Raw genomic sequence first — 27,874 nt, 5'->3', positions numbered from 1 at the left:
TTATATCTCCCTTTTCCATGAAAATCCCAATCCACTTGTCATCTTTGTCTCAAACATCAGAACTGCCACTTCTTTTAAGGATGCAGTGACTGTTCATCCAGGTGTAAATGTTCTTCACAAAATATTTTTATCTAGGTTAGAAAGAAGGAAGATTCTTTTTTTTTAATTTGCTGCAAGGAGAAATAAGTGTAAGTATGGTAATCCTATCAGTGCCTGTGAGATTTTTCAAAGGAGTCCAGAAAGATATAAAACACTTTTAAAAAGTATTATTGGTACACTAACTAATGCACTAAACTATGTTAATTGAATAGAAAAAACAAGCCAGGTTTAGCAGGAAATCATCCGTCAAGAACTGGATATTTATCTTGGATGCACACAAAAAAGATACAGCAAGATTTCCTGCATGTTTCACAGGAAGAAGTAGCTTTGGCACCTACAGTATCTAATCTTTTGGATGGTCTTGAAAGCAATAGAAGTAATTATTGCCAAATGGGTTGTCTGATGTAGTGCTTCATATTACCAACAAGAGACATAACCAAAGATATTTTCTGTCACTATACAGACCTCTCTAGGCAATTTATGAGCAATAATACTGGGCTTTGAAGGGGCTCCTATCCAATCCAACTTGTCAGGAGGTTAAAAAAAACCTTGGAATGAATGCAGCGGGTCAGAAAGAAAGTGATAAATGAATGAGTTCCTCAAGGCTTCAAGAAGGATATTGAAAAACCCACTTCTCAATTCAAGCTGGAATGGCGCGTCAATGTACTTAGCTGATGAGGAAGGACTTTCATTCTGAAATGCTTAACTGAGAACTTGACAGTATTCGTACTGATCTGTTTTAAAGCAATCAGGATATTAGTCCCCAAATTAAAGTATTTCTCATTTGGGGAACTGCAAACATCCCTCAAACTCCTCAAGTGTTTAGCACATTTCAGCCTTAAAAAAAACCTAACTGGAGGGAAAAAAACTAATTAAAAACTAAATACATTTTGTACGCAGATAATCCCTTATGTACACTTAGCTCTAGGGGTGTTTCAACTTTCAAAACTACAAAATGAGCATGCTCACACATTACTTCATATGTATGGGAGGTCACAAATCCCCTTCAAAATGAATTTGGCAGAAGTTCCAGTTCCCTTTGATGGTGATTATATTAAAATATTCTTAGCACTGAAAATCAATCACCTTGACAACCAAGCCAAGAAAAGGAAGAGTAGCCTCCTTTTTTCTGGGAACAACAAGAAATTACTTAAGATACTACTACTTAAGATTTGTTACTTTCAGTTAAAATTATTGTTATGTATCAGAACAGCAATGACCAAGACTAAGCTTGCTGTTATGAAGTTCACTGGACAAAGTTTTTACCAAAGTCCCCAGCTGGCAATGATCTGACCTTCATTTGGATGATATTCTCACAGTGTTTGCTAGTATTTGTAGGGCTGTGTACATGCCTTTGTCTCAACATGACAGACAAGAACCACTGTTGTATGAGAACTATTCTAAAGGGTATCAGGCATAAGCTACTAAAGGGAAAGTGACTACAACCCTCTTCCCCATGCCCCAAAATCCTTTCTAGTTTTAACCCTGGAATCAAATCTGTCATTCTATTAAATGCAGAACATAATTTTAAAAAAAGGGGGGGGGAATGTTCAATCTTTGAAGGTTGGGATCTATATGCACACTTCAAAAAACACTACGCTTTAATGGCAGACTTCATAACTTATGCCTTCCACAATCCAACCTACACCCTAATTTGTGCATGTGTGAACAACATTTCTAGATATATAGAAGCTACTAACAAGTACAGAAGGGTTATTGACGGTTGTCATGTAGTCTACCAGAAAAAAAAAGGATTGTCACTTCACTCTAAGACCAGGACTGGGCTGAAGCAGTCCTGTCCCGCCACCCGGTCCTGTCTTCAAGATGGGAGGGGTAGAAGGGGGTGGAGAGATCTCCATTGCAGTTTGCCCAACCTGCACTGGAGGATGGGGCCAGGTGAATTGGTGGCCCCCAGAGGTGGGGGCTCCAGTCTACTCATCCCTACTTCCAGCACAGGCTGGGCAAACCATGGGCTGAGCTCCCAGCATCCCTTCCATCCTGAAGACAGCATCAAAGCTGGGAGGGGAGGAGAGGGTGTCAGGGATAGGGTAGGGAGGCTGCAGACACTCAACCAACTCCAAAGTGGAGCTTAAACCCTCCCCTCCTCCCTGCCCCCGACCCAACAAAGAACGTTTGTGAGGCTGGGAGAATTGCTGTAACTCATGGCGCTTCCTGTAAAGCATCCTGAGTTACAGCAGGGAGTCACAGGTCTGGCAGCGCCCACAAAGTCTTGTTTCTTATTTCAGAGACAGATACCCTGCATTACAGCTAATTATATCCTATCCTCCCTCACAAGGAAAACAACTGGGAGTCCCTTCTGAGCAAGGATCCTGGTTTTCTCTGTAAAGAAAATCCATAATTCTGTGATTAAATACCCCAAACTCTACGTTTTTCTGCAATTGAAATGAAACACCACTATATATATAGGTATCACTTGAGAACAATGTTTTATTTATATATTTACAATTTTAATGCGATTTGGAAGCCTACCAGTGCTTCAATCATTAGGATGTATTTTATTATAAACACCTATACATTTTGGTGTTTGATTTTGGTGTTTTTATCATGGAAAATCAGCGCTCCTGCTGCCCCCTTGTTTCACCAGGACATGGGTCTAGCTGTGGCTGTCCCCTCACTGCTTTGTGGCACTGAGCAGCCCTGATATCCTGGTGCCCTTCACTCCCAAGCCACAGCCCTCACCATCCCTGTCAGCAAGACCCCCATCCCTCTGCCCTGCCAGCATGAACTGCAGAGCTGGCCTTAGGGTAGGCAGCAAGGGCAACTGCCCAGCGCGCCAAGGTGGTGGATGAGGCATCATTGCCCTGCAACCAAGGGTACTGAAGTGGGGAAAGAGGTATCATGGCAACCCAGAGCAGGGCCCCATCTCAGTTTGGTGGGGGCAGAAGAGGAAGCAGTAAGCTGGGGGTGACCCTCATTCCCAAACCACCGGCCCTGACCCTCCAGCCCTGTTAGAGGGGGCCCCAAGCTGCCCCCAGCCCCCGGTGTGTGGAGCAGAGGATAGGTGTGTGGGGAAGTAGGGGTGTGGGACAGGCCTGGTCTGGGTTCACCAGAGCTTGACCCTTATGACCCAGACCAGCCCTGCACCACTGGGGCTGTGCACAAAGCTCTGGTGTTGCCCCAAGAACCAGGGGGTATCCGGTTCTCCTCCCAAATGGAGAGGGAGCACAGCACAATTGATATTACCTCAAAGTATGCTTCAGTCTTCTCCAATCGAGAACCCATTTATTTTTTATCTTCTCCAAACAAGAACCCAGTTATCTATTTATCTACTCCAAACAAGAACCCAGTTATCTCTTTAATAAATCAGTTTTATTGAGCACTATAAAGTATTAACTCCAAGCATGTGTATAGATGTAATCTTAGCAGTTTCAGTAATCTTAGCAAGATACAATTTTAGCAAGCAGGTAATTGTATATTACCAGTCCTAATAATACATGTCTCAGGAGCTGGCCAAGCTTCCAGAGCAGGCAAAGTTACTTGAAAAGAAAGATCAGATGTCTTCAGTTCTCAGGCATTGTCAGGGTGGGGAAAAAGGAATTTCTTTTGTTTCATAGTCTGTAGGGTCAGAAGGGACCTGAGCAGATCATCGAGTCCGACCCCCTACCATGGCAGGAAAGAGTACTGGGGTCAAACAACCCCAGCAAGTAGTATTACATATGGTCCTCTAGTCACATGGCTACCTTTTAGGCAGCTTTTTTGTTTTTCATCAACAACCTGAATTATGTCTCCCCTTTAGCACTGTTTCTTTCCTCTCTCCTTGGAACCAGGAGCCATCTGCTCCAGTTATGGCTGGAATGTGCCATGATAAACCCATTTATTAATAACAAGCCTCTATCATCAGACTGTTGCAAAAAACAAGCTGCATCAGACTCATTTCTCTGTAGGGAGCAGGTCATACAATCGCATAACTCCATTCTTAGCCTACTTATGTTAAGGCTGCTCTAGGCCTTGCAGGCCTAAGGGACCATATCAATCCTGTCAAGCATCAAAAGGCTGTACTGTCTCCACACTGGTATCCCCAGACTGCCCCTGTGCCATCTGGGGGCCTCCAATGGTGCAGAACCTGTTTGGGCTTGCCAGAGCTTGGCCCAGATGGTGCAGGAACAGTCCCCAAGCCCTGGCCCTCCAATCCTCCTCACAAACAATGTTTCTGGGCCTATGGGAGGGCACATGCCCACCCCTCAGAGTTGGGAGCAGCATGGGGGGAGAGGCTGGGATCCCCATCACCCTGCACCCCCTTCCCATGCCCTCCTTATGGTGGCTGCATGGACACCCTACACCTGCGGGAGCCACAACCATCTGCCCTGGCCCAGGCCCCAGGCAGCGCCCCAGCTGAGCAGTGCCACCAGCCCCCATTCCTGCCCACTGCTGCCAGATGCCACACCCAGCTAAGCTGCAGCCCTGTGCCCTGCTGTCAGCGCAGAAATCCAGGGGCAAGTGTCCCCCATGTTGGATCACCAGTGGGGCTGGGGCAGGGTGGGAAGGGGTCCAGGATGGCTCGGAAATGGCAGGAGATGGCACCACAGCCCCTACACCCAGGGTGGGAAGGGTGAGCCAGGCCCAGGGTGGTTTTGTCCCTTGAGCTGTTGGTACCTTCCAGGGCTGCAGAGTAGCATGCTGACTAGCACATGTTGGCCTTCCACAGCTGGAAGGCAGGGTGGTAGGCAGACCACACAGCACCATACAGTGTGGAGAGCAGGAAGAAGGCATCTCATAGTAGAGGCAGGCAAGTGCTGCAGGTGGTGCTGCTGGTGCTACTGTGCCCCCAACTCTGCCACCCCCACAACCCTGCAGCTCCACGCCTGCTGCTTAAGCTAGGTGGTGTGAGACCTATGGGACCTACAGGACCTGAGTGCATGTGGGAGGGGAGGGCGTGGCCATGTCTGTGGGGGGGTGGATAGGTGTGGCAGGGGGGTGAGGGAGCATGTGGGTGTGTGGATATGTGGCATGTGGATCGGTATGGGGGCTATGTATAGGGGGAGGATAGCTGTGTGTATGGCAGTGTGAGGGGGTGTGGGTGCATGTATATGGTGCGGTGTGCTTGTGGGACTCGCCCTATGAATGTACATACCCTCCCTCACTACACACACACTCTCTGTGCTTCCCTTAACACACACACACTCTCTCCTTCCCTCATTGCTCTCTCTATCTCTCTCTCCGCCTCCCTTATTTACGCACACTGCATGCCTCTCTCACTACACACACACCCCTCCCGCTCCTGGCCCCAGGGTACCGGCACGACCCCATGGTCTGGCGATGCAGTCAGGGGCCACGTGGTGCTGGAGCAGCCCGCCACGTGCAGGGAAAGCTGCCGCAGAGAGAGACTTCCAGGTGTGGGGAGTGGGGTTGGGAGGGGGCTGGGGGTGAGGTGGGGCTGGGCAGACCTTGCTCCTGACTCCTGCTGGCTTCCCCTGGGTCCTACTGCCCCTAGCTCCTGTCATCTTTGACAGGCAGCCAGAAGCAGATAAATATTAATCTTCTCAACTTTTTGGGTGCCCTGCAGGCCAGAGAGAATGGCCTGGTGGGCTAGATCCGACCTGCAGGCTGTATTTTGCCCACTCCAGCCCCAAGAAGCTCCTTGCATGCTGTAACTGCCAGTCTGCAAGGGGAAATCCATGATTTCCTGCTTCAAAGGAGAAAATCCACATTCTTCTACTTTAAAGGGGGAAATCCATGTTTTTCCACAGGAAATGGAAAACCCAGATCTCTGCTTATGAGTAATGATCCACACTGCCATTGTTACTACACAGTTTCTGAAGTTTGGAGTTACCAGAAGAAGTGTTTTTGTCATCTGTCCAATTGCTTCGCTACTGCTTTCCCACCAGGCAGCCTGCCACCCCTGGCAGGGCATGTGTCCAAAATAACAAATGAGTTTCAGTAAGGGAAACAGCAGCAGTCTGACAGCAATAAAGAAATAACTGGCAACAACTGGGGGTCTTTACTGATTATAAATCAGTAGTGCTTCCTGCTTCCAATAGTCCTCCTTAAACTTCATTAAACTGTTCTGGATACATATTAACTTTCTTTGCTCAGTATCCATCCTATAGGTGGGAAAAAATTTTAAGAGCAAAACCAAAAATTGTCTGAGGTTTTGCTGTCACCTCTTGTTCTCCTCTGAAATGCTGCTGCTGTTCTTGTTCCTTCCTACAATATGCTCAGTGAATTGCCAGAGACATACCTACACCTTACACACAATATATCAAGCTATAAAGACCTCTCTATGCCTCAGCAGGGTACACGCTGCAGTCCCAAAAGATTCTCTCTTACTGTTGTATCAGCATTTCATATGCTCTGCTGAACCCAGCATGATATTGGGAGATAGGAATTCTCGATGTCTACCTTATATATCCATAAGGGATATATTTTACAGTCAAAGAATGTCCGACTTGAAGTTTCGGTCCCAGAAATACTCAACCATGCAGTTCTTCTGCCTGCACCACCCACAAAATGACATTTGCTCTATAAATGCAACCCAATAGTTACACAGCAGCATAAATATCTGTGGAGCTTCATTTTAGGAATCCTTTAGAAAAAGCTATCCCAATACCTGTCCATTGTGCTTTCAGACACAAAACAGCCATGTAAACTTCACATAATATTTTTGTTTGTTTGTGTTCACTGACCTTACCCATCATCCCTGACCTCAAATCACTTCTACACAGTAGGGCTATAGCATACTTTTCACCTCCCCAGAGGTATGGCTCAAAATTCAGTTTGCCAGTATAAAAACCAGACTAACCACCACATTCGGGAACCCATTTGGAAAAGCAAAAAAAAAAAAAAAAAGATGATCACAGAAGTACAGGCAGACACCCCTGCTCCTCCCTCCTCCTTTTCTTCCCACTTGCCCTCCAACCCCCACAGCCAGAGTCCACCCATCTGCAGCTGTATAATACGCCATCGCCCCTCCTCGCCATTCTTCCTGACTCCAGACCTGGAAGCTACCAGCCACATCCACAGCTGCCCAAATGTGGCCAGCAGTGTCCAGGTTGGGGCTCTGGATATCACACTGTACAAGACCACTCAAAGGAGTTTCGGACCCTGTGAACACTGGCTGTAGACTGCGGCAGCTACAAGTATAATTTAAACACAGCTGTCAGTAATGCATAGATCCCTTGATCAGCTGGGAAAGCAAATCCCATTTTGCCAATCCCTCTCTAAGTGCATGCACCCATGTATGTTACATATAGAAGTCAGAGGAGATTTGCACCTTATAAAGCAGTGATTCTCAACCAGGATGCCTTGAGATTTTTTTCTCAATATTAGCCCTGTTAGGTTTATAAACATAATTCATACGATAAACTCAGAGATTTCAAGTAGAAATCCACAGGTCTTTCTGGTTGACGTTTTTCTGAGTTCTTTGCAACAGAAAAATAGCTCCATTATTTTTCTGTAGTAAACAAAGAGTGGAAACTAAGAGTTAGCATTTTACAAGGGGGGTGGGAGGGCTCATGTGTGCACACATTCGTCTCACAAGCTTTTCTCACCTGAAGGCCACTTCATCAGATGCGTCCCATGCATGGCCAACAGGCTGGATCTAGCCAGATATATCCAAGGGATGTATGTTCTAAAAAATATTCAGGTCTGCTTTAGCTCTACTGGCTGGAAGGAGCCAGCTTTTCGGATGCCAACCGTGGAAACACTCAGATGGGCAGGAAAGCATGCCTGCACCAGCCGTATTCATGAAGGCTCCTGAGAATCTTCTAATGTGGCTGAAGGAGGCGCCTGGAAAGGGGGATCACTGCTGCCCAAGGTGGGCATGCAGGACTGGGTCCTTACAGATCTGAGCATGGGAAACTTAGCTGACCCTTATCTGCTCATGACTCCGGGCAGTTTCATTGGGTGGCTCCCACTGCCTCCTTGGACTCACTCAGGTAACAGTGGGCACTGGCCAGTCCCCCAGCTCCCTGGTTATGAACCAGTGACCTGGAGGGGCAGCCAGGCCTACAAGAGGGCTCTCCACAGCAGCCGTGCAGCCCCAGGGCCTCTCCAGAATCAAAGCGCAAATGGGAACACAGAGCCAGCCTATCCTACCTGGGGAGCAGGGAGAGGGCACAAGACCCACACCCGAGAGCTGGGATGCCACCAGAGCAGCATGCCCTGGGTTGCTGCAGCACAGCTGGTGCAGCTCCACTCCCTTCCTCCATCTTATGCTCCCACCGCCATACATCACAGTCCCCCTGGATCAGAGGCAAGGGCTCAATGGTGGGTATAGGGCTTCACCTACTTTCCAGTACAAGACAGCAAGGTAGGACAGCTGTTCCAGGCTGACCAGCCAGGCAGGCTCACACTGGTGTGGCCTCCACAGCTCCTCAGCCTGGTTGTCCACATACCATAGTGCTACATGGCATCATGCACTGTGGCTGGGTGTGGGGTGCTGTCCTAGTGGGTATTGCACAGACTTCTAGCCATGATCCGCTGAGAGCCCAGCCTTTTGCCCACTTAAGGGCTCTAGGGTTGGCCCTGGAGGCAAAGCTACCCAGTCCTGGGGGCAGCAGCTAAGGGACAGGGAGGGGAGTGTGGGTCGCATGCTATAGGCATGCCAGCCAGTGCCCCCTGCCTGTCCAGTTCATTCAGGGAGCTGCCCAGTGAAACAGCGCAGATGAGTGGCAAAAAAACCAGCCCTGCCTTCACCAGGGTTCCCCCTGCCACAGCCTCCTTCCTGGGCTGATACATGGCCAGCTCGGCCAGATGCAGGGCTGTTTGCTGTGTCATAGGGAACCATAGGCCAGGACCCACCAAAGAGACCGTAACCCTCCTTTAATAAGGAAGGCCCCTTGGCATTTGCTCCAACATCTCTTAGGGTACCTATACATGAGAGCAGAAGCAGCCTTCTGCATCTCACGTGTATAAGCATCCCTGTACTTAAAAATGGTGATGGGGCAGTTGAACTAAAGCTCACTGAATAAGCTTTAGTTCAAGCTCCCCCACCACCATTTTTAAGCATGGCGTGCTGATACAGGACACGCAACAACCCTAATTAATTCACTGAATTAATTTCCCTGTCACTACAGGGAAAGCCCATTGAGTCCCTGTATCCCCAAGCTGGTGCACATTTAGTGGCTTGATGGGGATGGCATGTGCATTCTGCTTGCACACTGAAGTGTGAAGGACTGTATTGTGCTCCATATAGACTCAGTCTTCAGTGACTTTAAGCTGTAAGTCTCCAGCCAGTCTTTGGGGAGCATGTGTGAACAAACTTTTCAACACTTTGTGAACTGCTCATATTAAGGTAGATATTCACAAGAGCAGGAAAAGGCACCTCCCCTACACAAAGGCCACAACTCTGCCAAATTTCAAGACCTTGCTCTGAAGCATAGAGGCATTAGAGTTTTCACTGGGCTCAGAAACTGATAAATAATTTAGCTGAAACCATCCAAAAAAATTCAACCTGAAGTATATCCCAGATATGGAGGATTCCATCATGGATTATTAAAATTTGATAAAGTTATAAAATAGGCTCTTTTAATTGGGACCTTTATAATTGGTAGTGCTGCCAAATCCAGTTAGAACTCAGTATGTGATGGTGTCTCTTTGGGAAACATCCCTGAAGGAGCATTTTTTAAAATGCATGCTCAACCTCTTGCCTGTAAGCCAGTTCCAGTCTGCAACACTGCGTTATCTGGCATACAGGGCTCCCCACGGATCTGACTGTGGGAGAGTTTCCAGACCCATGAGGAGCCACAGGCCCTGTGCACTGGATGGGTCACTCAATTCCAGCGTGATGGCCCAGGCAGGGACAATGCTGTGTCCTAGGATCCAATCCTGGTGTAGAGAGCTGGGAGGAGGCAGTGCTGGGACTGTAGGACCCAATCCTAGTGGGCAGGAGGGGACAGTGTCAGGCCCCTTGGTGTGTGGGGGGTGAGGGAGATGGCACTGGGCCTGTTATGGCCTGCAGACAGGCCCCCGACTTTGCATCTGGCCCGCAAGGTCAAAAGGCATGACTGTTAAAAAGAAAAGGAGTTTTAGGACTAAGTGGCCTAGACTGAGCAAAGACAAGAGGAAGAAGAGGCACAGGGGATAATTAGGCCAGCTGATTGTAAGCAACACAAGTGGGAAGAGGATAAAAGGAGAGCATAAATACTAGCAGGGGCAGAGGTTTGTAGAACTTAGAACAATTTAAGACTTTATTGTTGGACTTTTTTTTTTTTTTATACACTTACTAAGCATTTCATTTCACCTTCGCTTCTAAATAGTTGAGCTCCAGGTTTGAGCAGGATAGCCTGGTGTCTCGCTGCACTGCATTCACATTTCACTCACAGCCAGCTTACCATTTGCAGAGCCATGAACTAGAAAGCTAGGAAGCAAACTGTGAGGACTCTGCCTCCCCATTCCTGCTGCCAGGGGCACAAGGCTCAGGCATTCCAGGCTCACTGCTGCAGCAGAGAAGGAGCACCTATTCCTCTGGTTCTGCTGTCACAAGAGAAAGTTAGTGAAAACCTGCCACAATTTTGAACCTGGAAGTCAGGGCTGTGAATCTGTGTGGGACCTTAAGCAAGTCACCTGGACCCAAAATTAAATATGCTTAAACCTCAAATTTCAGCCCACAAACAGATGGATCATAGCAAGAACCAGAGGAGACACATACTTTGCTTTCATTATTTTTAACCCATCCTCTTTTGTTCCTGCTCTCAAAACATATGCTGAGAATGGCACATTGTGTAGCAAATGAGTTTTGGTGCATCTGAAAGTAACTAAGGGAAAGATCAGAAGTGATCAGCAGGATTTCTCTAACCTGTATGCTCCCACTGATGCCTGGAGGCTTGCATCTCCTCCAGCTCCCTGTACTGCTGGAAATTCAGTCCATGAAGTGCTTGTGCAAATCAAGTCAGACACTCCTCCCTCAAAACGCTGTTTGGTCTCTCAAGGCAAAAACTGGGGGGGGGATTTCTTCCAAACTAAGTAAGATGGAGGGATAGCTGAAAAAGACAGACAGGCAGAGGCAAGATGTACACCAAGGAATGTACGACTGTGTCTTAAATCAGCCTCCTCTGGTTAGGAGACTGGTCAGGATTCCTAGGCAAAGACCACTGGCTAGCATTCGGCCATATGATATTCAGGTTATCCTTTTGTTACATTAAGACACAAGGGTGTCAATCTCATCTGGCCCCAAAGCCAGCTCAGGCCCACATGCCCAGGCAAGTGCTGAGGGCAGGGCATCCTGAGACCAGGCCCCAGCAAGCATCATGGGCAGTGCAGCCTGGGACCCAGCCCCAGGGAGCAGGGAGTGCTGCATGTGTCCTGGGCTGGCCAGCACAGGGTGTTGGTCAACTGGGAGGAACTGGGAGGTTCCTGAACCACTGCATGTTTGACACACCAGAATTAAGTCATCCCACGTGCCCCTGGAGGCTGTGGGGGGCACGATGAGCTCCCGCAGGCGGCGGCAGTGCTGTCAGTGGTGGGAGTGTGGCAGAGACAAGTGGGGACCTGCCGCAGGCAGCCACAGCACTGTTGGCAGCAAGGGGGATGGCGAGCACTGACCAATGGTTGGTGACCACCCACAGACATGCCAGCAGTAGTGGTGGAGGCCAGCAGCGATCACAGACTGCCTGCAGATGCCACCAGCAGTGTCAGAAGCAGGGGGAAGGTGAGTGGTGGCTGCCTGCAGGCGCTGCCGACAGTTGGTGGCGCCTTTTCACAGGGGGTGCACCGCCACGCATAGGGGATGCACATGCACCCCCTACGCACCACCAATGAATCATTCAGTGAAACAACGTATTTTTTTCAGATACAATGTCATATTTTTGAATGAGTTTTCCTCTGTGTTTTATGTAAAAGCGATCATTTTTTCAATTAGAGTTTTAAAAAACAAATTCACACACTCCTGACTGGGGCAAGGTGACATTCCTCGTCGGTTATATTTTCAGTGCGTGTTCTGGAAGCGTGCTTTATTCAGGGACTGCACTAATTTTTCACTGCATATTCAGTTTTGGTAGGAGCCCAAGCAGTGTTCAGCAGCCATAAAAATCAAGCCTTTAACTTCCTGGCTGGCCGAGACAGCACTGAAAATAGGAGTTACTGCCTTTCTGATCAGGTAATGGAACTCCATAAACAAACAACTCGGAAACCTTATAGAATCAACTGACTTTTTTTTTTAATGGGTGTCTATATTGAGGGACATTGTTGGTTTATTTTAGACTTTGGTTTTGGTTCATCTGCTAGAAATTATGATTTTGACACAAAAAAGAGAGGCTTAATTCAGCATCTACAGACTGGGAAGTAAGAACTAAGAATAGAAGTTTATGATCTAATCTAAGGGTCTTCTGTAGCATCTTGTGTCATGGTACCTCAGGGCTGAGCAGTTAAGAGCCCCTATTTTAATTTTGTTTTGGAAGATAAACTGCCTTTCTTTTAAAAATGGTGCCTTTATGTGAAATAGGTACATGAATCGCCTCTGGAAGGAAGAGAAAGCATATCGTAGATTGTGTTGATTCCCACCACTATGCTGCTGCTGCAATAATGGCAGATACTAGATACTTTGCTGTTGCTTAAAGTGATTATGTACAAAAAGCTCATACTTCCGTTTCTTTTCTTTGTGGGTAGTTTTAGACATACGTAAGATAGCCTATTTTAGGGACCATTATCAAAGTACTGACAAAAACAAAAAAACCCAAAATATGTAAAGCAACTTTCAATGCAATGTCCCTTTTAACCAGAGGTGGGAATGGCTTCTGTTCCCTGCCATGCCCCATTCCTTCCAGTTATTTGCATAATTCAGTTGGGAAAAACAGAATCTGTGGGAACAGGAATATACTGCATTAGCTGCCTTTTGTTCAGGTGTGGAACTAGGACAAATTGACAATTTTGGCCTTTGTATGCTGAATTACAGATGGAGATGTTCTTTTCAGAAAACAGAACTGAGCGTTCAAAATACAACTCCAACTGGCTTTGCTTTTAGCTAGAAAGGCTTAGCCAGAAAGAAATCTGCAAAAGCATTATGTCCAGTCAGACACCTAGAAACTGATCCTGCCACAGATTTACTCACGTGAAAACCTTGGCCTCAAACGGCTTGCCCAGCATCATACTGAAATTCTGTGGCAGAGCCAGGAAGAAATCCTATTCCATTCAAACTACTGCAATTTTAAGGGCGATGCTCAAAGGAAAGTTTCCATGATTTCTACAGGTAATTATTACATAATTGTGTCGGGGAATTATGAAACTGGTCTCTGAGGCCCCTGACACATTACACTTAAGACATGATAAACCAGTTAATCACGTCTTCAGTAGTGACCTGGCCACACATTCAATCAAGTGATGATGTAATAAAACCAAGAATGCATCATAAAATTATTACACAAAATACATAATGACTTTATGGATGGTTCCTGTCATGTCTTTAATTGAATGTGTGGGCAGTGTCTGGCTTCTGGAGCACACAGGAACCTTTCAAGATGTGCCCATGTTCCTGAGCAACCCTCAGCTGATCCGAGCTGTGAGGTGGTCCCCTATTAGGAACTTGCCAGGGGAGTGTAGGAAGAGAAAACTGCTGGTGCAGGGAAAACCTGGAATCAGGCTCCCTGTAACAGCAATGTGTTGCAATGGGATCTAATGCAGGTTCCCATAGTGCCTCCTGCCATCGTGCTTCTCTCACCTCAAAGTTGAAGACAGCACTTCTTAAGTGGTATTTAAGTGATTATTTTAAAGACAAGGATATTCATGGTTGCAGTTTTCTTGGAAAATCTCACCCAAACTGTCTAATTCTAGTTTTCATAGGTTTATATCCTACCAAGTTAGGATACTTCAGTTCTGCTAATGCAGAAAAAAAACCTTTCACAGTCCAATTACATCATTAGAGCAACAAGGGAAAAAAGTACTTTAGATGGAAGAGCATTGTAATTGTGATAGGATACGCAGAACAAATTGGCACTTACTCACTTGATTTCCATGCCCTCTGTAAGCTTATGAAGCGTTTTAAAGTCCCCTTTGTTTATTACACTTCTTCCTGTGCTTGTTCTTCAGGCATTACTTTTCCAGTTGTCAACCCAACTTGTCACACCTATGGGAAAAAAAGTTACATCCCATTGTCGGGTTGAAACTGTAGTACTTTCATTTTTAACAGTAACCTAGCTAAGTATTCTTTTAAAAACATCCAGCATGAACCAAGCCAATATTATATGCATTACTACCTAGAAAAATAATTTTTTTTTGCCAGTGGCTATTAGAATCACTATTCTCTGACATGCTTAGTATTTACACTAAATTCACTGGCCTTTCTGCTGTCACCGCCAGACTGATCCTACTTCCAATTTCTTTTTTGCCAAAGGACCAAGCTCCAGATCCCTGCAAATTTTTATTGTCCAAAATCTTCAGGCAAGGTAATTGGTGGTAATCTAAAGTAGGATTGGATTCTCCAGTCTTCCAGAGTTCTCTTTTTCCAGAACTGTATTCACTACATCAAGTATTCCTACACCCAGATGTATGGAAAAGTTCCTCTTGACTAATATTGATGCCCACTTTTCTGCAGTTTCAGTGGGTGAGTGCTAGTTTACCAAGTGAAATGTAATAAGCTGAAATGGAAAGATCTGTTTGTTTGTATACACATACAGTGTGTAGCTCTAACTTCATCATTATTAACTTGTTTTATTTAGAGAGGGAAAGAGCTGGCACACAGGGCTGTGTGTTCACTTTAACACAGAGAAGCCATATAGTAGGAGAACATACATCCAGCATAACTGGAAAGGTTACAAAAACCTAGTTGTCACAGAGAAAGAAGGGGAAGGAACTCACAAAAACTATACATATCGGTTTCAGATCAAGAATTCTCAGCAGGCCGTGTTCCCAGGTAACAAAGCACTCAGCTACCTACAAAGAATGAATGCAGATCTCGTGGCTATTTCCTCCCACAACTAAGATACGTAAGAGATCTAAAAGTTTTACTGCTTGCTGCTTATATTAGAAATTCAAGTCATGACTACATAGCAGTTATCTCAGCTAGAGGGCTGCAAGGGTATCCCCATCCCCTGGTCATCATCTTGAGATCAGGAGTCCCACCCCAGCACCTGATCTTTGCCACTGGAAGCCCCTCCCCTTTCCCCAGAAGTACTCCTTTTGGGATGGAGTTTGCCGTCTTGAAACTGGAAAAAACAAACAAATCATGTACTAAAAAAATAAATAAACCAAAACCCAGACATTGACAATAACTTATTTTAAGTTTATTTAAATATATATATTTGTCCTGATTTGTGTGCGTCTGCATAGTGTATCTAGCTCAAAATACAGTGTTACTCTTGTATATCACGTGCTGGGAGCAAAGCTGTGTATGTAGGGCAGGGGTGGGAAAAATGTGGCCCGCAGCCTGCCAGGCCATTCTGCCTGGCCCGGGGGGCACCTAAAAAATTTAGAAAATTAATATTTATCTGCCCTGGCTGCCTGTCATGCAGCCCACAATGGCTTGCCAAAACTCAGTAAGCAGCCCTCTGCCTGAAATACTTGCCCAACCCTGATGTAGGGGGTATGTGGGAGGCTGTGGGTATGTTTGGGGGTATTGTGGGGAGCGGGGTGTGTAGGAGGGTATGGGTGCATATGTGTGTTGCGGGGAGCAGGTTACAGAGTCCCTGGAGTGTTCAAGTTCCTGGATCTGCATGTGGTAGCAGCATACAGGGCCAACCCCACCCAGCCTGTAACATGTGGCTCCTACAATGCTGCAGCCTGCTGGGCCAGCCAAGCCTGGCCCCATAGCATGCAGCAACCCGCGCTCCTGCCCTCTTTCCCCCAACAGGAATCCCTGGCCCAGTGGGGCCATACCTGTATTCCCATGCTTGAGGCAGGGAGACTGGGAACAGCCACGGGGCAGCCAAGCAAAAACCTCTGGCATTCAGGGGTTTCTTGTGTCTGGCGCCCCCTGGCTCCAGGCTGGGGAGGTCAGGCCAGGCTGGGGTACAGGGGTGCCTGGCTTGCAGAGGGGCAGCCCAGAGCCAGGGCTTATGAAGGGGGCCCGCAGGCTGGATGGAATCACCTGGTGGGTTGAATCTGGCCCGCTGGCCATATTTTGCACACCCCTGCTATATAGTGACTGTATAACAGACTGAGGGAAGGGCAGAAAGGAGAATTTATTCTCACTGACAGCTTACTAATCACGTTAGCTGCTTGCAGACGTTAAAAAAAAATGTGCTTTATCGGAAGAAACAACATGTTACCGAGGTGGCAAAGCTCCGTCAAAGTATAGATCAGGCACTTCAGCAGGGTATTTGGCTCTTTTATCCAATAGCTGATTCAATCAGCTATTAAATTATTTTGGCTTTTTTTTTGCCAAAAAAGATCCACTAAAGTGCCCGATCTATACAGACGTTACATGAACTGGATCCAACTAAGGCGCTGCCTTTTCTGGGCATGTGCTAGACTCAGCATGGGGGTGCACTGAGTTTAAAGAAAAGCACCGGGGCTTTTTTGTTTTGTTTTTTAATGCCTGCAAGCACCCACCATGTATTATTTATAGAAGGCCAAAACATTCAGTATACTAACCCATTAGATGAAGGTGAAGAACTTGCTTTTTCCCACAAACCTACCTTAAACCAGGAAAATCCAGACTTTAAATTCTTAAAGAAAAGCAAAAAGCCTTGAAATATTCCAGGTTTTTTGTGCAGCAGGTCAACCTCTCTCCTCCCCTCCGTTAATTAATTCTGACAGTCATTTTGCAGATACAGCACCAACACCTACATTCCTATGCCATTTTGTATGCTAATTAATGGTATCGTACTGCTGTATTCTGCATCCTATGCTTCTCAAAAGCTTCCTCTAGAGATCTTCAGTGCTGATATTTTAAGTATTTCTTTCACTCATTTCATTCAGTTGCCCAACTACATACAATGCCTAATCCAAAGTTTGATACAGACAAGTGGATACATTTTGACCAGTGTACAGTGCATGCTCAGTTTCTTCCCCATACAGTAACTGGAAACTACAATGACCTACCCATTTTCTGTTCTCTACCCTCCTCCTCCAGACCCAGTTATTGAAGGCTGACCAAGTGATGTTATGTGCTCTTATGAATTTCATTAACAGCAGAGTCAAAGTTATTAACTTACCAATAATAGTGCACTTGCTGTCAGTATAAATAACCAGTTTCTTGATGTTTTGACTCTTTGCTTGCTCAACTGCTTTGCAGGCTGCCTAAGGAAACGCCTTCAATGCAATCCTAATTCAGAATAACAATGTGAACATTAAGTACATAGGAGGACAACTACAGTGTCTTCAGTGTTGAAACAGGCACGTATAGATTGCCACACTACTATAAGTGGCCTACCCAGTTGATGTTCCCTAGCATTAACAAACTAAAAATACTAAGAGGACTGTAAAACAAACATGATAGCAAACAATCATGGAACAACCAGGTGTTATTGCATTGCTTATAGACTTGTAGCACATTCCTATATCAGGCGAGAGGAAAAAAAGGTGAAAACTGCCAAGTGAAATGTAACTTAGCAACAGGAGAGTTGCTGATAGCAAAAAAAGGCCACCAAAAAATCCTCTAACATCTGACCTTCCTCGAGAAAGGCTCTGATAGGTACCAATCAAATCAGAAGCTTCCACTGCCCAGTGGGGGTCTGTTCTTCCCCCTAACCAGCATGCAAGTGACTTGAGCTAGGCTTTCTCCTTTTAACTCCACCCTCCAAGCATATTATTTATTGCAAATATAGCAATAAACCCATGGTACCTAACAAGCTACCTTCCATCCCAATGTGCAGCTGGCATAGTCCATTGTACTACCAGAGAAAGTTACTACTTAAGCCCTCCCAAGTAAAGACTAGCTTAACTTCTGAAGCATGAAACTAAACATACCCTACCTATTTATCTTTAGTGAGCATGATGATAAACCTGTGTCTAATGCTTTTTTGAATCCTAAATCCTTGGCTTGATATATTCTTCTCCCAAAGATAAACTGTGCCCTATGCTAAAAAAGCTTCACTTCAGTTTTGAGAGTTGCCTTTCAGTGTAATTAAAAGTTTATTTTTTCTTGTTAGAAGTATTTGTATCATCTTCAGTACGCTAAATGTTCTGTATACTTCCATCACATCCTTTATTGTCTCCCACATAAACTCCAAAGAGTCAATTGGGTCGCCAACTGGCTGGAGGGCCGCACCCAGAGGGTGGTAGTGGATGGGTCCTTCTCAGCCTGGAAGGACGTGGGCAGTGGGGTTCCACAGGGCTCGGTCCTCAGGCCCGCACTGTTCAACATCTTCATCAGCGATTTGGACAAGGTGGTAAAAAGCACCCTGTTCAAATTTGCTGATGATACTAAGATGTGGGGGGACGTGGGCACACTAGAAGGAAGCATCAGGCTTCAATCAGACCTAGACAGGTTACAGGGGTAGGCAGATGTGAATAGGATGGGATTCAACACAGACAAGTGCAAGGTGATGCACCTGGGGAGAAACAACCGGCACCATGCCTACCGATTGGGGAACTCCCCTCTTGTCAGCACGGAGGCGGAAAGGGATCTGGGGGGTCATCATTGACTCCAAGATGAACATGGGCCGGCAGTGTGGGGAGGCAGTCAGGAAGGCCAACCGTACCTTGTCATTCATCCACAGATGCATCTCGAGCAGGTCCAAAGAGGTGATCCTCCCCCTCTATGCGGCACTGGTCAGGCTGCAGCTGGAGTACTGCCTCCAGTTTTGGGTGCCGCACTTCAGGAGGGATGTGGACAACATGGAGAGGGTCCAGAGGAGGGCCACTCATATGATCAGCGGACAACAGGGCAGGCCCTATGAGGACAGGCTGCGGGACCTGAACCTGTTCAGCCTCCAAAAGAGAAGGCTGAGGGGAGATCTAGTGGCCTGTTATAAACTAGTCAGGGGGGATCAGCAGGCATTGGGGGAGTCACTGTTCCCCCGTGCACTGCCAGGAGTCACCAGGAATAACGGTCACAAGCTGGCAGAGGGCAGGTTTAGGCTAGATATCAGGAGGCGCTACTTCACGGTCAGGGCGGCTAGGATCTGGAACCAACTTCCAAGAGAAGTGGTCCTGGCTCCTACCCTGGGGGTTTTTAAGAGGAGGTTGGATGAACATCTTGCTGGGGTCGTTTGACCCCAGTATTATTTCCTGCCACGGCAGGGGGTCAGACTAGATGATCTACTCAGGTCCCTTCCGACCCTAGAAACTATGAAACTATGAGTCCCAAGTTTCCACTACATGTAAATCTTGCCATCACTTCTCTGAATTCCCTTCTACTTCTGAATATTGTTCTTGAAACAGAACTAAGTTCAGTAAATCTCAACAGTGGTCTAGTCTATGTGAGTGCCAAACTACAGCAACTGTCTCTGCCAACTCCTATGCAGACACTATTAACAGCAATGCCAGCTTTTTCCTTGAACTATATCAGCACTAAACTCACCATATGCTAGAGGAGTGATGCCCAACTCACCTAGCCCTGCAGGCTGGGTAAGTGACACAGGGTCAGTCCACAGGCTCAATATGGTGTGTGGAGCCATTTAGCCCAATAAGGGATAAATGGCCTCAGAAATTTGGCAACAACCTTAATTCCTATGGCTCTGGGAGCTGTGGCTATTAACTCTGACATCAATTCCCCATCACCAAAATCACCAAGTTTCCAGACCAGGAAGGAACCCAAGTCAGACAGCACTACTTCACAGGCCGGACCTGGCCCATGGGCAATATCTCAGTCACGCCTGGGCTAGAAGATCTCAGAGGTAGAAGCAAAGCTCTATTTCTACACTGTGGACTTTAACAGTCAATGACGTTGGGCAGTGCCAGAACCTTCAGTTATTTTCCACAATGATAACAGTTTTAGAAAAGTCTACAATGTACATATATTTTAGCTCTTTGGTTAGTCTGTCATCCAGACAGCCATTCACTAGTGTTTCTGTTTGAAAGCAATATGAAATAGATTAATGCATGCAATACAGAAATGCATGTATAGATATTGTGTTCTTGACAGAAGTAAGACAAAATACTTTTAGTTTAGTTTCCATCTACTTAAAATCCTTCCTTTTATAAAGCAGAAGAGCTGCAACTTGATATCTGGGCATGTTTGGTCCTGTTACCATAGGGAAGCACAGTCTACACTGAAAGCAACAATAGCTTTAGCACACTTTTGCTCAACTGTGAAAACACTTGCAGAAAAGCCTAAATGCAGTTTCCCTTAAGATATGTCCTTGCATTTGTCCAGGTTGAGTCTTGTTATAATTTTGTTCAAATTTCTAGCTTATTTCGTTATTTCTACTCTCCCCAGAAGAGATTTAATCTTTCAGTTATACATCTGATTTGTCTCTTTTTGGTTCTCTACTTATTTGATTTTGGTAAGATAATCTGACTGAGCATTCCCTTAGCAAGCAGGCCTGAATGTATTAGAAGTCACGTTCAAGACCAGCATCAGGAAATAATTTGTTTACAGAGATTTAAGTCACATCTCAAAACGCTTACGAGGACTGGTTTGGCCCTCAGTAGACACCTATTCCCACACATGCCATTTTACATCCATTACTTGAGCAGCAGCCATCTGTATAAACAACTGCAAAGTCACCTGCAAGAAAGAGAGTACTGTCAAGGCTGAGAGTTGAAATGCTTAAAAAGACAAACAAACCAGTAGTCTTCAAATAGAAAACTACCCTTCAATTTGCAAACATTGTTTCTGTAACTTTCTCAAGTACTGCCTCTACCTGTAGAATGAATACATGCTGATTCACTGGTAATGCAAAACATCAACATTATAACCTCAGCTTCTCCTAACAGCCTCAGTTACCATCTAGCCTCCTGAATCATTTTCTGTACAAGTGTCTTTTTGAAAGGCATTCAGCTACAGGGAGAATTTAAGTGGTTATACTGTACTTACTGCAACTCTAGTTAAAAATCAAGGTTCTGACCCACTCCTGTAGCAAACAATTTTATGACCAGATCAAACCACATAACTTTAGCTAGCATTACGGGTTTCAAATGCACTTTTACAGACCAGTTATGCCCAGTATTTCCATTTGAAAAAATCCTGATTTGTCTTCAATTCAGATATCCAGCCCCACAAAAATAAAGGACAGCTTTGCAGTATGTTTGGAAACCTAGCATAACCTACACTTATGCCATGGAAGAAAGTCTTCCAGAGTTCAGAGCATCTCAAAGAGGCTCGAGTGCCTCCAGATGCTAATTCTGGGAGCCACTTTCACAAAACAAATTCTGAATACGTTACACAGTTTGACGATTAGAGTTCCAGGTTTTCCAAGTCACGCAGATTTCTCCTACCTCTAACGGCCTGAAGTTGTTGCTGCTAGTTTCTTTTTTTCCTTCCCTCTGCTTTAATCTTTGAGATAGGATTCTGATATCCAATACTTCTCTAAACTGGGCATTTGCACAGACACTTCGTTTCTACAGCTTTTAGCTTACTAGCTCCCATCTTTTGCTGTCAGTAAATGAATAACTGTGAACCAAACAGCAAATCAGTTCATATTCCCAGCTTCTCAGCAGCACAGAGCTGGGATATCAAAGATACAGCACAACAGAAAATGAGGCAGTTGCTACAGTTCTGAAAACCACAACAACTGATAACAATGCTGTTCTATATTCAGCCTTGTAGGGTCGCATAAGTATGACACCCTGACATTAATTCAAACCTCAACTTCTGAAACAGTACTGAAGACTATTTAGTGAGGAATGCACCAACCACTACGCCATTTTCAAGAGAGGCATTTCAATAGTGATTCAGAGAGATGCCGCACTGAAAGCCATTTTCATCAAGATTTTATTTCTCTACTAGTTATTCACCTGGATACTGTCAGTGGTCACAAACTGCCCTCCCTTTTCTATTTCTTTTTTTAAAGCCACTATTGGCACCTCCCTACTGATGACTTTCTAAGCAATTCCAGATGAAGGCAGGCTTCTTTTTATAACCATATCACAATGTAACTAATTTCCAAATTGAGAAATCTCCTGTTAGGACAGGTTCTGGCTCTTAGTGAAAGCCTTAGAATCTAGTAAAGTCATACGGTCCTGCAAACTGAAAGCTCTTCCTCAGAAGACAGCTCACGGTCTTTAGCATGTGCTGCAACTGTGACTTTTTGTTTCGAGGTCATTCGGGAGAGCTATCATTTTCCCATCCCACTTCCACCTTAGGAAGAAACAAGTTGTAAACTTTAAATTTTATATTTCTACAAACACAAACATATACAGTACTAGGTGTTTTTTTTTTAATTTATTAGGTAAAGCAATATACCAAGTAGTAATATGTTACACTTGATTGTCTCACTTGACTCTCCAACTGTCTTCCAAAGAAGAAAGCAAAACGAATAAGGCATCATTACTAAGTTAGGTTATGACGGTAGAAACCCTCCCCTCAAGGGTCCTACAATCCCTTTCCACGTGCTGTACACATGTAATATTGTTTAGGTTTTGTGCAAAGCTTTTCCTGTTGGAAGTTTATGTCTCTCGTATACCTGACCTGACGAGTTGTGCCAGCGATTACACAGCCATCGTCACCAGCACATCTTAGCAACAGCATAACAAAGTTACTCTTCAGTTAAAGTTAACTGAATCCTTAAAGTTAGCTGGATCAAACGTATACCATGCAAACAGCTCGGGGCCATAGCTGAGATCATCCCCCCGACTGTTACATTTCACCGCGATGACGCCTCCGCCTCGCCGGGCTGTGCCGGGCCGTTGCGCTGCCGACGCCGAGCCCGACGCGGCGCTCACGCACGCCCCGCCCCGCCCCCCTCGGCCACGACCGGGCTTCGCCCGCGGGGCTGCAGCTGCCGCTCGGGGCGAGCGCGGGTCACGCCACCGCTCCTGCGCGCAGACCGCCCGCCTCGCCTCGGCGCCGGGGCGCAGCTGCTCCCCGGGGGCTGGAGGCGGGGCCGGGGCCGGGGCCGGAGCTCGCCGGGAGCCGCTGCCCGGCCCCGGGGCTGCTCCGCAAACGTCGTGCGCGGCGGGCGGGGGTGAGCGCGGGCTCCGCCCGGCCCCGGGACGCACGCGCCTCCGGCGGGAACAGCCTCCCCGGGGGCCGCCGGCCGCTAGGCCCGGAGCAGCTCTGCGCTTCAGCGCGGCCCCGGCGGGCCCGACAGCGAGACTGCGGCTCCTGCCAGCCAGGGCCTCTGCCCCCGCGCACGGCGCGGCGCGGCACAGCCCGAGCCCGCGGGGAGCACCGCCTTTGTCCCACTTCTCCCGCGCGCCTGGGGAGACTCCGCGCGGCCCCTCCCCGGGAGCCCGGCTTTGACCAGCAGTGCTTCCCTCACGTAGTCGGCTCGGGTTTTTTACCGGTGATTCTCACGGGTTTTCACAGCATTGTGCCTGACTGCCCCGTTAGCTTTTTCCTTTCGTGAAGGGTCTGCTACCTCAAAAAGATTTCACATTCATTATAGGTTTTCACACGCATTTTACTTATACAGGCTATTCTCGATTTAAAACGTTTTGCACTTGCAATGTTTATAAATTGACATCCTGTTTCAACTTTATGATGTCAGTTTTGACTTTATGATGTCAATGCGATGTGACGCCACGTCAGGGAACAAGTTCGCTGTGTTGCCCATCTCCCTGGAGAGCATCTGTCCAAACTTCCTTGGACACTTCCTTTAAGAAAGCAGACAAGACTCCAGAAAAACTTGCAGCCAAGAGTCTTGAGAAGACTCCAGCCAAGAACCCTTCAAAAAGTCCAGCACAGTCACCTCAAAGAAGTCCTTCCCGATCAGCGTGATTGCTATTTACAATATAAATATGTTAATGTAGCTATCAGAGGTGTATAAATTCCCCCATTTATAACATTGTTTCTTATGAGAAAATTGGTTCTGAGTTGCAATGTTTTGACTTACGACGCAGTTTTCAGGAACCAGTTGTGTCGTAAGTCTGAGGACTGCTTGTATGTTCCTTTGACCACAAGATAATAAAAGTGCAACCAGCAGTAAACAGAGTTGGGAGAAAAGACCTTCTTTTAAATTCATCTAATTAATTATGGGGCTGGACAAACAGGTCCATACATTCAATTTACATGCAAGGACTGATCAGTAGTTCTGCTGTCATGCCCAGCATCTTGACTGTGGATTCAAACAGAGGAAAAATGGCTTTGCCACATTCAACTTTGCTCCACTCTTCCAATAAGCGAGGATGGCGTTCAACACCGAAAAATGCAAGGTACTCCGCCTTGGGGGAAAAAAACCCTGCAGCATGCTTATAGGCTTGGCAGTGCTACACTTGCTAGTACCACAGCCAAAAGAGACTTGGGGGTCATGATTGACCACAACATGAATATGAGTCACCAATGTGATGTTGCAGTTGGTAAAGCGAGCAAAACTCAGGTTTGCATCCATAGATGCTTCTTAAACAAATCCCAGGATGTCATCCTCCCGCTGTACTCAGTCTTGGTGAGGCCGCAGCTGGAGTACTGCATCCAGTTTTGGGCTCCACAATTCAAAAAGGATGTGGAGAAGCTTGAGAGAGTCCAGAAGGGAGTCACGCGCATGATCAGAGGGCAAGAGAATAGGCCTGATGATGAGAGGCTGAGAGCCATGGGACTCTTCAGCCTGGAAAAGCACAGGCTCAGGAGTGACTTGGTGGCTGCCTATAAGTATATGAGGAGTGTACGTCACCAGAGCGCCCCAAGGGATGACAAGGTCCAGTGGTCACAAACTTCTCCAAGACCATTTTAAGCTGGACATAAGGAAAAACCTCTTTACTGTCTGAGTCCCCAAGGCCTGGAATAGACTCCCTCTACAGGTGGTGCAAGCACCTACTCTGGACTCTTTTAAGAAACATTTGGATATCTATCTTGCTGCGATCCCTTGGCCCTAGCTGACTTCCTGTCCCTTGAGCAGGGGACTGGACCCAATGATCTTCCGAGGTCCCTTCCAGCCCTAATGCCTATGAAATCATATAACATATTTTCCCACATGACTTACAGGGAAATATAGTAGGAACCATTCAGTTCCCATCTCCTTCAGAATTATGACACAAGGGACCCAGTTAGCAGAATTTTCCCTTTCCTTGACCCATTACATCATTCCAGTTTCATATATCAGCTAAAGCTCCAAAACTTATAACTGAGCTTGCTACAAGTGCAGGTATAGCTGAAATATAAATGTAGCTCTAACCTGCTGGTGAAAATCAAAGAAAATCCACTGGTTTGCCAAAACCAGACATAAGTGTCTCCCTAGTTAAACATATTTGATAAAGTATGGAAACCAGTGCTTCTGGTGCCTTTAACCATTATTTTGCTTAGCCCTGGTCTCCATAAAAATGTGTTAAAGCACCAGCATCCAGTCTTCATTTTCAACAGTTGCTGTTGTTGGTGGAGTTACCATTGGTGGACCGGTAATAGCAGCAAGAAATGTTCCTAAAATTGTTAGTCCCTACTAGGCTCATGGGGTGAATGAGGCCTAGGGCACTAGAGGTTACATCTTTTCTGCTGCAGCCTTTCAGCTGGAGTTTTTTTCTATGCAGCACAGTTGTCAGTTGATTTTCCAGGGAGAAAAGATCAAAAATGACCACAAACGAAGGGATCTGCATTTTTTCCCTCATTACATGTTTTTCCACTGGTTCTTGGTATGACCTTATCTAGTGTCATATGACATGCCGAAGATCCTAAATGGGGGTACTGGGAAAATGAGAGGGAATGCATCAGAGCTTTTATGGTCATTTTGCTGTTTTCTCCCAAATGAAGGTGCAATGATGGAATTTCTGATTTTTCTTCTCCAAAAACACAAGTTATTTGCTTTTAAAGTAATACTTTTAAAAACTTTGTATCAGTAGCAAGTCATTTATTCTCCGTATGTCATCCACTGTTGGTGGGACCAGTCACATTTTCATCTAATTATTTCTAGTTATTTCAATAAAGGGAAAAACATCCCAAATACATTCGTCTGTACTTCTCAATATCATATCTCTCATTTATACACACAAATCCATGATCTGCAAAACTTGACCACATACTCGCACTAAAGCTAATGAGGATAGTCACAAGGTTAAAGTCAAGTGTGTGTTTGTCCCTGGCAGTATAGTATATATTTATCAAAAGTGTGCTGCTACTGGTAAAACCAATGCACAGACAATGATCATTTGAGACGGTGCTGTGGTTGCAAGACTCAGCTTTGATTTCAGCCATGTTTTACCCCTCTTTCCAATTACATTTTCTTTAAGAAGCTGATCTGGGTTCTCCTTTTATACTAGGTAAGTTTCCAAAGGGCTTTCAGTTTGTATTTGTAGTTAGTATCTTGTCTTACTCTTCTTAAACTGAAATGTGCAGGCTGTCACTTTTCCTGCATTTGTATTTATCTTCAAATATGAGTACAGAACAATGGTGAGGGAACAAATAAAAGAAAATTTATTAGAAAATTTGGTTTAGCTTGCGGCATGTTTAATCTTTAAATGTCTTTCTCTGGATTGGGTAGAAACAAAGCAAAACAAACAATTTGTACTTCAAGCTGCTCATTCATTCAGAGGTTAGGCCATCTCCTGTCATCTTAGGTTGCCATTCATACAAAGTAACTGCTGATAAAAATTACTTGTTTGTGGTAAGGTCTATATTACCTACCCAACTCGGCTGGAACCACTGTATACGCTTGCTTCTGGAGATTTCCTTCTCAGATTCTGCTTAAGAAAAGACTTACTGGATTTCCCCATGTGCTAATTAATACATAGGCAATTGCTTCCATGTTGCCATGCTGCTAATACTGTGTCCTTTAGTACATCTACAAAAACTATTTATACCTGTGTTAGCAGGCTCTTACTGTAGTAGGGGATCCACTGCTACAAAACCGTGGAGGGTCATTTTTAGGTGTTCCAAATGAGAGAAATGGATTTGGTTTAGAGTTTGAGGCCATAGCCCCAAGGGGACTCTACAGTGGCAACATTCACCACAACCACCAGGCTCAGCTCCTGGAATGGAAGTTAGAGAAATTCAAGTTAGATGCCTAAATTCTCTGTCCAATGCGTGAGGAGAGTCAAATGGCCTAGACTGCAGAATACAGCCAGCCAGCACAATAAGCAAGAGAATTCAGTATTTACTTTTGTCAAATTTGGCCAGAGGAGTTCTTGTCTGAATTATGTGCCTGCAGCCCTTGAGGTTAGTATCACAAGGAGGCTGGAGATTTATGGAATGTTCCTGCTCCTGGGCTTGTGTGTCTGCCTTTTGAACACGGACAACTGACTTGCTTTCCCCTAAACATGTAGGGGTGACCACCTGTTACATAGTAGCCAGAGTATTTGATGAGGAAGAAATGGGAGAGCTGGGTTTTAGTCTCCCATCAAACCTTTGGTAGAGTCTCTACCCACCAGGCTATACCTTAGTTTGTGATGGGGATGCTGTTAGCCACTCCTGTTAAAGCTGTGCCAGTGTAGAAATAAAAGCAACATTTACAGGGTAAAGCAAGAGGAACCATGTCCCTATTTCGAGCATGTCCCTATTATCTTAGAAAGGATATGCTGCATTCCTAAACCACTCATGCATTTTATGTAATGCCTTTTTAATGCAATGAGTAGGTCTAAATACAAGTACCCCAAAATGCTCTGTGGTTTGTTGGTTAAGGCATTTTAAGAAGTGGAAATATGGGTTTAAATCTCAGGCAGAGGACTGAATTAAACCTAGGCCTGCCACATTTGGGTGAGTGTTACAACTACTGAACCAGCATTTAAATCCCTCATGTACAGCATTTTAGAAGAAAGAGGTAGCTATTGCAGCAACCCTCAGTGCAAGACTTGTATGCACTATGCTGCTTCTACCAACAAATTCTGGGAGGGGGGGAGACTGGTGACAGCAAGAAAACTGTTAGAGCACATGTACACCAGTGCAGCTACTGCCAGATGTGAACAGCTCCACTTCACT

General features: G+C 45.8%; 1 protein-coding gene across 1 annotated transcript; it reads right to left on the bottom strand.

Annotated features, from left to right (window-relative positions):
- Positions 1-10,577: 10,577 nt before the first annotated feature.
- On the bottom strand, positions 10,578-26,155 carry LOC149872696 (uncharacterized). The gene is made up of 6 exons (XM_090024610.1): positions 25,984-26,155; positions 22,628-23,327; positions 20,564-20,602; positions 17,145-17,254; positions 13,996-14,116; positions 10,578-11,039 (listed from the first exon to the last, which is right to left on the bottom strand). Exons 1-3 carry the CDS (start codon positions 26,153-26,155, stop codon positions 20,599-20,601), a joined length of 876 nt encoding a protein of 291 aa, XP_089880736.1. The 3' UTR covers positions 10,578-11,039; positions 13,996-14,116; positions 17,145-17,254; positions 20,564-20,598.
- Between the last annotated feature and the right edge of the window lie 1,719 nt (positions 26,156-27,874).

Source organism: Crocodylus siamensis, chromosome 1 (assembly GCF_052110815.1).
Source record: "Crocodylus siamensis isolate JL-2025a chromosome 1, ASM5211081v1, whole genome shotgun sequence".
In the NCBI taxonomy this organism is placed as follows: Eukaryota; Metazoa; Chordata; order Crocodylia; family Crocodylidae; genus Crocodylus; species Crocodylus siamensis.
This window is presented reverse-complemented; position numbering and strand designations above follow the sequence as displayed.